Genomic DNA, 12,214 nt, shown 5'->3' on the forward strand with positions numbered 1-12,214 from the left:
AAAATATCTATTGTTAAAAAGTCAGAATAGTTATTACTAAAATGTCAAAAAATAACAGATGTTGGGAAGGTTGGAAAGAAAAGGGTACACTTTTACACTACACGTGGGAAAGTAAATTTGTTCAACCACTGTGGAAAGCAGTTTGGCAATTTATCAAAGAACTTAACATAGAACTACCATTCAACCAAACAACCCCATTATTGGGTATATACCCACAGTAAGATAAATCATTCTACCGTAAAGACACATGCACTCATATGTTATTTGTAGTAGTACTCACAATAGCAAAGACATGGAACCAACCTGGATACCCGTCAATGATGGACTGGATAAAGAAAATGTGGTACATATATACCATATAACACTACACAGCCTTTTAAAAAAAATGAAATAATGTCTTTTGAAGCAACATGGATGGAAATGGAGGCCGATATCCTAAGTGAATTAATGCAGAAACAGGAAACCAAATACTGCATGTTCTCACTTACAATTGGGAGTTAAACACTGAGTACACATGGACACCAAAGATGGGAACAATAGATACTGGGGCCTATTTGAGAGGGTGGAGGGTCAGAGGATAGTGAGAATCAAAAAAACTACCTATTGAGTACTAGGCTTATTATCTGAGTATTGAAATAATATGTACACCAAACGCCTGTGACACACAATTTACTCATGTAACAAACTGCACATTTACCCCCAAAACTAAAATTAAAATTTAAAAGAAAAAAATACGAAAATAAAAAGTAAATACAACTTCTTAGTGGTTATCACAATGTTTACCACATAGTAAAAACAAACAAACAAAAATGTCATGCCTTTTGAAGAGTAAATTACACAAATAAATGTTTATAAATTATCAGTGAATCATGAAAAGACTTATGTCTGGTTATTAAATTTATATAATTGCTTAATTAAGTTACATACTATTAATGTTATATCAAAGGGAAAGTGACTGAAAAAGTAGCAATCTTATTTAAATTTTATTACAACTGAAAATGACTACATATTTACTTTCAAAAATAGTAGAATTCAAAGGTGAATCTCAGAATGTTTTATATTCATAAATTTAAATATAAAAATTATAAAAATACTTTTCCTCTCATAATCTATTTTTCTATTTTTTCTGAAGCTCTGTTAGATGGAAATACTAACCTGAAGAGACCTTTGTGCATTTTAATGTAATTAGAATCTACCAAACAAACAAACAAACAAACCAAAAACAGATGTTTTCTTTTTGAAAGAGATATTGACATCCAGCTCTTCAAAAAATATAAAATAATTGGATTCTTTCCTTCCCCTGTAGTATAAACCATCCCAATTTTCTGATTGTATAATTTAAGTTATTCCTTCATATTTCAGTCAAGATTAAATGCTAGTTTACATGAGCAAATGTAACACTTAGAAAAAATGACAGCAAGAGAATCTATCAGGGTACAGTATCACCAACAAATATAGTATGAAACAGAACTGAAAGAGTTTCAATAATCATACCTTATCAGAATTGTGACAAAACTACCTAAATAATAAGAAAAGATTGTATTTAGAATTAATATATACTGACTTCACCTTTCATTATTATTGAAGATTCTCAGATTATTCTCAAAAAACATCATTTCTGTGACAGGATCTTAGGTCAAAATGATCTGCCTCATAGGTTCTCCATTCAAAATTTATTTTTCAGGGACTCCTGCAATCATAGTGCATCATTTTCCCTAGTGAGGCTGACCTTTGTGGATCTTTCTTTAACATTTATATTGTTTTCAGATCCTGAAAAGTCAGCAAACGTAGCTAGCATCTAGCCTTTTTAATACAACAGGATTTTTGCCTATACTTGTATTTCAAGATCTTCAAAACCATCTTTAATTTTGCTCAGATTATCTGTATCTTCATCAGATATTTTCTTTAAAGTTTTAAATAACTATCTTAAATGAAGAAAAATAAACTAATCCTTATTTGACCTAAATCAATCTGTAAATTTCAGACCATTTGTTTTTTACAACTACCACAAACATACCTAAAGTTATTTTAGATGGTACAATAAAATCAATAATGTGATGTATTGGTCATGACATTGAGACTCTGATTAAAATGCTGCCCATTTTTATGCTCAGAAACTTGATTTAATTCCAACATATGCTACAGATAACAGTTTTCTGTACATTCTATAAGAGTTCTTGGTCAAAAATAATCAAAATTTGACTTAACATGTAGTCATGAGAAGCATAATATCTGAGGATACATAAGTTATATTTGGAGACTCGTAAAAAGAAACCAACAAACACAAATATCTGGTAAGTATTATATTCTATGTTAGCCAGATGCCAATTTTGATTAGATATGTAGGCTTTCTTTATTTTTCTAAACAATTTGAAATAGTACCATAGAAAGGCTAATCATATGGTTTACAAAATATTCATTAAACATTTATAGAAGAAAAAAATACAATATTGTCCTTCAACTTGCATGTTTCATTTAAAATTCCTACTGCATCTTGTACTTATATTCATATGTAAGTACAGTATAGTATAAAGTATAGTTTATACAAGGTTTATACTATCTTTCTCACAGATAGTTCTGGAGTTTTGGGTACCTGTAAATCCAACTCAACAGCGATATATATATTTTTTTTTTTTCTTTTTTTTTTTTTTTTTTTTTTTTTGAGATGAAGTCTCACTCTTGTCCCCCAGGCTGGAGTGCAGTGGTGTGATGCAACATCCGCCTCCAGGGTTCGGCTCACTGCAACATCCACCTCCAGGGTTCAAGCAATTCTCCTGCCTCAGCCTCCCAAGGAGCTAGGATTGCAGGTGGCTGCCACCACGCCTGGCTAATTTTTGTATTTTTAGTAGAGACAGGGTTTCACCATATTGGGCAGGCTGGTCTTGAACTCCTGACCTCAGACGATTCACCCACGTCGGCCTCCCAAAGTTCTGGGATTACAGACGTGAGCCACAATGCCCGGCGAATAGCTCTAATTTTTGTGATCGTTTTAGTTCCTCTAAAGCACACTTGGTCAGAGAGTGGGGTGCCTAGACATTGTGGGCTCCTGGGTAGAATACCATGTAGCATTTGTAAATTCATCCTAACATAGATAAAATAAGGTTTCTCAAATAAGGTCTTATTTTTGTTAGTTTTGGTTTAAATAATAGTAAAGTATATGACACAGAAACCTAGGATAAATTAGCAAAAAAAAAAAAAAAAAGTAAAATGTAGTAAGATTGTTCCATTATATTATTTTTCACTCTAAAATTTGGAGTGGTAAAGAAGATGAATATTATTTCACTTTAATTTCATAAAAGTACATTTTGAGAACCACATTCCTGAGAAAATAGTCCTTTATCATTTTCAAAGTTGGTTTTCCCCTTGACTGAAGCAGAGATGATTATCATTTTAAACAAGTGCCTGGTACATGTCCCACTAACTTCCATGAGATTTTAATGGTGCAAGCTCTCTTTCACTGACAATACTTTATCAATGGTTCCAACCTTCATAAGCAGATTTTCTATCCTAAAGCTCTAATTTGGTCTCCAAAATAATTATTTCTTTCCATTTCTAGGTTATATTTGCATATTGTTTATTAATTATAACATAAAATACACTGAATGTACTATAATTTACAAAATAATAAAGTGTTTTCTAACTTGGACTAAGAAGTCATCTTTGAGTGAGACTTACCTAGAATTTTCCTATGACTGTCATTTTAAGAAGTCTATTTAAACATTCAAACATCATCTCCATCAAGGGAAAAAGAAAATTATTTCTCCATAACCTCAGATGCTGCCTCTTTTCTTTAGTTCTGTTTGTTTGTCTAAGCATAGAGAAATAAGATTCAGCACAATGGCCAATATGGTATCTGGAGTCAAATAGAAAGGGTTAAAGTCCCGCCCTGTTACTTAGAAGTCTGTGATTCTAGGAAAATTACTTACCGTCTTTATATTTCAGTCATCTTATCTATGTAATCATTATACCAGGGACATACATAAATGTAGCAGGATTATAAGATGGTATGAATTTTAACTTACGCATATAAATATTCAACACGCTAACTGGCAAAAAGCAAGTTCTTAATCAATGCCACTCAATATGATTATATCAAATATTTATTCATTTGACAGTATTTATTGAGTAACTACCTGCTCCATGATAGGGGTAGAATGATGAGTAAAACAGACATACTCCTTTCCACTTGGAAATTCACTTACAGACAAAATCAACACAGATACTAATATATGGTTACGAGCTTCAATAAGAAAATTTTTAAAAAGTAGAGAAGAGATTTCTAAGAAGAGAAAACACAGGATATGAATTTGTTTGGGTGATCAAGAACTCCTTTCCTGGGAAAGATACAGCACATTTATGCATGACATCTCTGTGATGAATACGGACGAACTCAGGAAGGGAGCAGTTAAGGAAAGGATAGTCTCTATGCAAAGAGGGGAAATAACTTTGTGAGTTCCAGAGGCAGTGAAAAATTATAGGGAAGGATATTAAGTCTGGAAAACAGAGGGTAAGGGGAAGGTTGGTAAGTGAATGGCCTACATAGCAGACAAAGGACAGGTCATTCAGAACCAGGTAATCCATGGTAAAGATTGTAATCAGATGATGTCCATAGTATAAACTGTGATCAAGGAGTGTTGAAAATCCTTTGGTGGGGAAAAAGCAGAATGAGGGAGTGAGGGATGTGGAAAACTAGTTCACCATTCTGAATTTTTATCCACTTCAGTGTAGAGGATGGACTTGAGGAGGCAAAGATAATGAGGGGAGGTGATAAGAGATGGAAGTTGCAAAACTAGAGTTCAAAGAAGATAGTAGCTTAGATTAGGTGCAGAGAATAGCTATGAAGAGATGTGGGACATGTATAGGGAAGATTTTCTAAGCAAAAGCAGCAATTACTGGAGGCATATTGAAATTGAGGGGAAAGAAGATATTGACCAATGTGATCCTGGAATTCTGGCTTGCACAAACTAATTTGTAGAAAGCTATTCTCTGAAATACAGTAGAAGGAAATTGAACAAGACAGAATAAGAACTATAAGCTCAATTTGTACATGTTATATTTGAATGGACCCTATGACATCCATCAAAGAGGTCAAGAAGAGAGGTGGCTGTGTAAGACTACAGTTCAGGAGAGGAAGGGTAGATTTAGAGATGCAAATCTGAAAAGACAGTTTATGGATGGTAGCTAAAACCATGGGATAAAATGACTGCACTTTGTAAGAATTCAGAATCTAAAAAAGCAAGCAGTTAAACATGACATGTCTTCTCCCACTCACATCACTATAAAATGCAAGAATATAAATATTGCTCTTTGGTGTTTTAGTTTACTACATATGGAATCTTGGACAGAAATATCCAAAACAAAAATACATGGTTATCTGAATATCCAGGAAATCATATCATTTAGACAGGGAAGTAGAGAAATTAATGATTAATAGGCCAGTAAACTATTATAGAAAAAGTATTGTTTATGTGGTCAAGTTAGTAGAGCACTGAGATTTATTTAGGGTGGAATGCAGGTAGTGAGCATTTAATTTAGTAAGGTAAGAAAAAGGTTGGGTTTTGGCCCTGAATTGGTTTACCACAATATTTCCCACTACCTTTATGTTTCAAGTCTATGATAATTTGACCTTTCCAGAATTCTGAGATTGTGAGCAACTTTCCCCAAATGTCCTCCATCTGCTGTTCTAACCAGTTTACTCAACTGAGCTAAGCTAGTCATACTTGTCTAAAGCAATGTTCTAAATGTTCTAACTAGTATGAAACTAAATGAATAAAGAGAAGATCAATACAATGAATAAATACAAGGTCAGAGAAAGGGCCAACTCATGTTTTATATGTAAGTATTAACTTAGCAAAAATGTCAGAATTTATGAAACACAATGCTCATTATTAAAAATGACATCATTGGTGATATAATAATGACCTAAGTGATAAAAATTATCATACAGAGTTCATATAGTTTATGTTGTTGCTGATCATCATAAACACTATGTAGCTTTTCTGGATATGCTATCACAGAAAAAAAATAAATCCACATTACTCATTATTTTGCATAAATTTCTAAAGCATAATAAAATTTCCATTCAGTATTTTACTTTGGAAATGCTGTCTCTTCTAGGCAGTGACTCCTACTTTTATTGCATATTAAAATATTATATACTGATAATGATGAATTACTAGTTGTATTAATGTGGTTTTCAATCAATCATGAGCACAGAACCAATTCTCTATGAAAGTTTAGGAACATATAAATCCATCAAATACATACAGTGCTAACTGATTTGTCTAGTAAGAAACTAGACTAAAAATAAAATTGGACCTGATTTTCAAGAGTTTACACATGCCAAATCTCATAAGATAATTTGATTCCAACATTGAAGATGATTTTGGTCGGTAGGTGGGTTAATTTAGGAATTCTTATCACTCACAACTCTTTGTGAATAAAAATAATAAAGTATTTTCAAAAGTAAGAAACTTGTTAAGTCTGGTGTTTTTTTCCTAAGCTGTTTGTTCTGTTACTAGTTTTATATTTGTTAATTTATTATAATTTCTTAAGTCACTACTCCATTAATGTTTTCAAAACTCCAACTTATATGAAAGTCTTTATAAACTACTAATTCTGAATATGCCTTGTTTATTTTTAAATGTATTTGGTATAAAGTAAACTTTAAGAAAATATGAAACATTAATATTTCTAGGAGCTTATTCAAGGAATTTAAAAATTTACAAACACACATAATGTATAAATTTCTTCTTGAGCTGTTAGAGTCTAACAACTATCAGTTATAATAAAATAGTAATTGATAAATACTTCACCTAGTTTCCTTTTAAATATATAAGGTGAATTGGTTAATGTTTCTGGATAATTCCGCACAAAAAGTGTTTATATTTACACAACAAAAGGGTATAAACATTTCAGTACGTTTTATTTTTTAAATTATAAAATCATAAGTAATTAGTATATTAAATAACTTTTAGTAACATTTAATCACTTCATAGTATTCATAGTACCTAAAGTTGTAATTATTTTTCATAAAATATTTCACTTAATGGAATAATAGATAAACTTATATTTAGGTCTCCTATATATAGAAAAACTATTGACATAATTGGTCATTCCAGATTGTACTTCTCCCTTATTAAAATTATCTTACATTATAGTACATGTCTTAATATAATATTAGAATATGTTCAATCTCTGAAATTAAAACTAAAATATATATAATGCATATAATCGAAAAAATTTAAGGATATTTTTAAATCTATAACCACATATGTTAGCATAATTAGGGAGCACATATATACACATACACACATATATATACACATATAAGTTATACATATATAATTTTATCTATTCTTTTTGCTACTTAATCAAATTTATAAGAAACTGATTCAATCAACCAAAAGTTTAAAAAAGATGATTCTGTTACTAATTTGTTATTGTGTAGTAATTAAAATGTCTTAATATATTCATTATCATTTTTCTATATTTCTCCTGTAGTTCTTCTTTAATAATGTATTCTGATATCACATGAATCTAAATGCAAATCATTTCATATCCTGACTATATTCCAAAACTAGCAATGATGTGGTTTAGAATACTAATGAGTCAATTCTCTCAAAATGTAAAACTCGGGAGTTTTATGTCTATGAAGGATTTTCTATAAGTCTTTAAAGTAGCAGAACTCTACACAAAGAAGCATAATATTAGAAATAAACTAGAAATAAATACTGAGCTGCTTACCAAGGAGACACAATTTCAATACTGAGCCAACAAACCACAACAGCTAAATGCAAAGGCACTCCACAATAGTTTAATTCAAAGACTTACTCTGAACAAGGCAAGAGTGAACACAAAGGAAAAGGACCAAAAGAGAAGTTGGGACAGAGAATAAGACGACTGCATTTCAGGAGCAAAAAGAGAGGTAAAATAATGTTGCTGTCCAGTGGCCTCATTTTGTCCACCTCATTACTCCTGGAATAGATTCAAACCACAGGGACCTTAGACAATATGCTAAGTCAGTTACCAGGCCAATATATGAGATGCATTCTGATGATGTTTTCACCTCCATATAACGGAACAACTGATATAATGTATATGACAGAAGAACACCATAATCTCAGGAATATGAGAACTATTCCATTTGAAGACTTACAAAAATGAATGTAAGTTCAATTGGTGGCTATAACTTTGAAAACTTCCAAAAAGAAAAATGATGTGTCTGAACCAATAGAAATTAATGAGCAAACTTGTAATGAAATTAGAACTTGAGTAATCAAAACCAGGCAGGCATCTCTTAACACACATTTTCAACCTGAAACATTCTAGACTTAGTAACCACAGAGCACACGCTGTGAAATGAGTGGAAATTGAAAGACGCTTGGAAGCCCCATGGGGACTTACTGTACCTGTGTCCACATCCTTCACCTGTTGCCTGGCTCGAGCTGTCTGGTTCCACTTTGAGCTCTTGCAGAACCAGCCCTTTGTCGTGTGGTCCAGGAAAGTCCATGTCTGGCACCACCTCCTCCTCTAGGGATTCCACATAGAAGAGAGTCCTGGCTGGCTGCTGGGTGCCCTGTCCAGGAGCCCCTTGCTGCAGCCTCGTGGCAACTGGAAGCAGGGTGCCATTCAGCGGATTGAAGGAAGAGGAGGAAGAGGACGGAGAGGACGACGAAGAGGAAGAGGAGGAAGGTTTCTTCCAGAAAGTGCTCACACCGCTTCTCTCATGGCTTTTGAGCAGGCGGCTCTGGCTGGGTCCCCAATGCTCAAAGCTGCCACTGCCATCCTGTTGCAGGCAGCCTCCCCCCGCCGGGCTGCCGGTGGACGGTGACGGGTGGCTGAAGAGTTTCCAGCGGAGTCGCAGAATGTGCTTCACATCGAAGTCTTTTCGCCCAGAGCCTGACATGCTTTACGCACAGAAGCCAAAAGGCTAGCAGCTCACGCAGGAGTAGGCTGGTCAGCAGGTGGGGGAGGCCAGCGGAGCCCGGGGGCGGAGGAAGAAGCGGGATGCGCCCTCTGCACCCCTAAAGCCAGAAGACGCGAGGCGGGCTGCGCGCCCTGTCAGACGAAGGCTGGAGCGCGGACGGCAAAGCCGCGCGGTTCAGCCTCGGTTGGGTCCACAGGACCTGGGCGTGTGGACACCACCAGGCAGGAGCAGAGGCAGGACTGGGACGCCAAAGGCTGAGAATCCTCGATGCCCGCGAGGGAGCCCCTGGTTATGGCGAGGTGGGACAACCCTTAGGCTGGAGATGCGTGAGGGAGGGAGGTCTGAGCGCTCCGAAGCTCCGGAGGCGGCTGCAGATGGATACACCTCTCTGGAATGCGCTTGTGGCAGAGCCTTAGTAGGGAAGGTGGTGGCGTTCTTGTCCTTGCAGCTCAGAGTTCAGTGTCTGGAGAGCGCAGAGAGAAGAGACCCAAGTCTCGAGGAAGCGTACCCCTCGCCAGCTCTCTTGGTACACCTGCGCCCCTGTCCCTGGCCTTTTCGAGGATGCCCTGATAGCCTGCCGGGTGGCTCTGAGAAAGTCAATTGCTTTCTGCAATGCTAGAAGAGGTGGTTTTGTATAGTCAGTTCGTAAAAGAGAAAAATAGATATTCTAACGCATATAGGGAGGCAAAAGAAAAAGCCCGCCTGTGAAGCTGTCAAGGTCCTCACAGTACAATTTTCTCTCTGCCTCAGAGCCTCCTCCTCCCCCATAAGTGACGCAGATGTGCACTGGGGCCTATACGGAGAGATGGAGGGAGGGAGGGAAGGCTTCAATCTTCTTTATGCAAGTGAGACTGCTGCTCTTATTGTCCCCTTGCGTGGGTCTTGTCACCTTTTTCCACCCTCCTTCCTCACTACATTACTGTGTAGCAATACAAGGAAAGAAAACAGGCATTATGCTTTTGCATCAGTAAACACTACGCATGAATCATGGCAGTGTAAACTTAATAGGCTGCCATCAGTTTGCAGGTTGCAGGTTAATGGCTTGAATTATTTAATAAACCGTATCTTTTAACCTTTAGCCTTAGTTTCTCTGTAGTGAGACACAGAAGAAACAGGGATGCTGGCGTCAAAATGTGATGATGCCACCATCCTGACACTTACATTGTGATTCTGCTATTAATGCACCCAGGCAGTGCTTCACCCCTGGGGCCAGAGGCACACGGTAGAAATTTGAAGATGGACGTCTGAACACGGGGGACGGGGTTTGCGAAATCAGTGCATTTGGTGTGTAGCCTCGGAGTGAAAGCTGTTATCAGTGTAAATCAAGAATGGAATAAAATGATAAAAGAGAATTTCAAGGCATAACCTTCTAGTACATAGATCATTGTATACTATGCATGGAAGAGTTTAGGCAATAAATGAGAATAGCCAAAGTCTACTTACTATCTTGCAAATGGGTGTTTGGAGAAGATGTGTTTTTTCCTCGTATCTATATTTAGAATGGTGATGATTGCAATCACTTTCAGGACATGACTACTTGGAATATTTTAACCTTTCCTTTAATGAGCCATTAAAATAGAACCTGGTCATCCTGGCTAACATGGTGAAACCCCGTCTCTACCAAAAAAAAAAAAAAAAAAAAAAAAAAAAAAAAAAAAAAATTAGCTGGGCATGGTGGCGGGCGCCTGTAATCCGAGCTACTTGGGAGGCTGAGGCAGGAGAATGGCGTGAACCCGGCAGGCAGAGCTTGCAGTGAGTAGAGACTGTGCGCCACTGCACTCCAGCCTGGGCTGCAGAGCGAGACTCCGTCTCAAAAAATAAAATAAAATAAAATAAAATAAAATAAAAATAAAAATAAAATAAAAATAAAAATAAAAAATAAAATAGAACCTGGTAATCTTTGTTGAAGACAAGGGGACCAGAGATGCAACGTGTTCCCTAACTCAACCAGGAATATGGTTGTTGTCCAGTCATGAAGTTCACAGTTTCGGTAACCCCCAACAGAGCATAGGAATTAACCACTGAAGTGCAGTTACACTACTGCTCAGTTACCCCCAAGGTTGAGCTGTAAACATAACCAGAAACCAAAGCTAAATTTGGAGTCCTTAGACAAAGTTGAACACTTTAATAAAATAAGAAATTAAGTGCACAAAAGACCTATTTTTAGTGGAAAAAAATTACTATAGTGCTTTTTAAATATTGATTTATGCCACAACAGCTGGACTGCAATCCCTTGTGCCTTGATTTTTCTCTCAGCATTCAGTCATTTTTGTTTGTTTTTCGTTTATTAAGCAAAACCCCTTTAAAGCCAACGTTGGTGACAGATCATTTTTATCCAACAATGGAATCAAGTAAGTATTTCCCTTAGGGAAGAAAATAGTATATGAAATTACACATCACAAACAGGACAGAGGACACTTTCCATCAGAAGTAATGTTGAAAGTTGAAGTGCATGTAATTAATATATATATAAATCAGTGCTTCATGGATTATCTCACTTGATTTATTTAAAATAATGTAAAATAATTCAAGTCTCTCTCTATATTTTTTCATTAGTTAATATCCATCACCATTCAAAAACTGTACTATAAAATTTATTTGCTGTTATTCTAAAATTTAATTTTGCAGTTCCTTTTTCTCTGCAATACTAACAAGAATATTCCACAGTTAAAAGTTATATGTTTAGAGGACAATATTTTATATAACCCAAAGGACATGTAAAATTAATCTGTGGTATAAAGAAACATGAATTAAAAATATTGTCACATTTAGCAGATAATGAATGATGCCTATTTATTAGTCTTGTAGTAATATTTAGTAGGTTTAAAGCACTGCCATAACCTATTATGTAAATATAGGTACCTTTCTATATATGTCAATCTGCATGCAATATATAAGTTTGAAAAAATCACTCTTCTTGGAAATATATTTAAATAAAATTCAATTTAATTATCAAATGAAAATATTTCAAATTTAAGAAATAAACTATTCATGAAGTAATGTTAAACTGAAATGATTGACAAAGATGATTATATTATTTTCACTTGATTGTTACCGTACTACAGTAATGTAGAAAATGAAGGAGAAAATAAAATTTTTTAAAAATGGGAGAAAGAGAGGAAAGTGAGAAGGATGAGAAGAGAAGGAGAAAAAAGAAAGAGGGAGAGATTGAGAGAGAGGGAAAGACAGAAAGAGGGAGGAAAGGAGGAAGGAAAATAATTTGGTTGGAATTATGGCTTAACTTGGCATATTAGATTTTTTTTAGATTTTTTCCTTGAAAAATAT

At 35.2% G+C, this 12,214-nt stretch overlaps 1 protein-coding gene across 1 annotated transcript in view; it reads right to left on the bottom strand.

Moving 5' to 3' along the window:
- Positions 1–8,975, bottom strand: part of LOC101027015 (kelch-like protein 1) — a 196,804-nt gene extending 187,829 nt beyond the window's left edge. Inside the window, exon 1 of the mRNA XM_031655882.1 lies at positions 8,412–8,975. Within this exon, the coding sequence (XP_031511742.1) occupies positions 8,412–8,908 (497 nt within the window). The 5' untranslated portion in view covers positions 8,909–8,975. The remainder of the gene's footprint in view (positions 1–8,411) is intronic.
- Between the last annotated feature and the right edge of the window lie 3,239 nt (positions 8,976–12,214).

This window comes from Papio anubis, chromosome 15 (genome assembly GCF_008728515.1).
Source record: "Papio anubis isolate 15944 chromosome 15, Panubis1.0, whole genome shotgun sequence".
NCBI classification, from domain to species: Eukaryota; Metazoa; Chordata; class Mammalia; order Primates; family Cercopithecidae; genus Papio; species Papio anubis.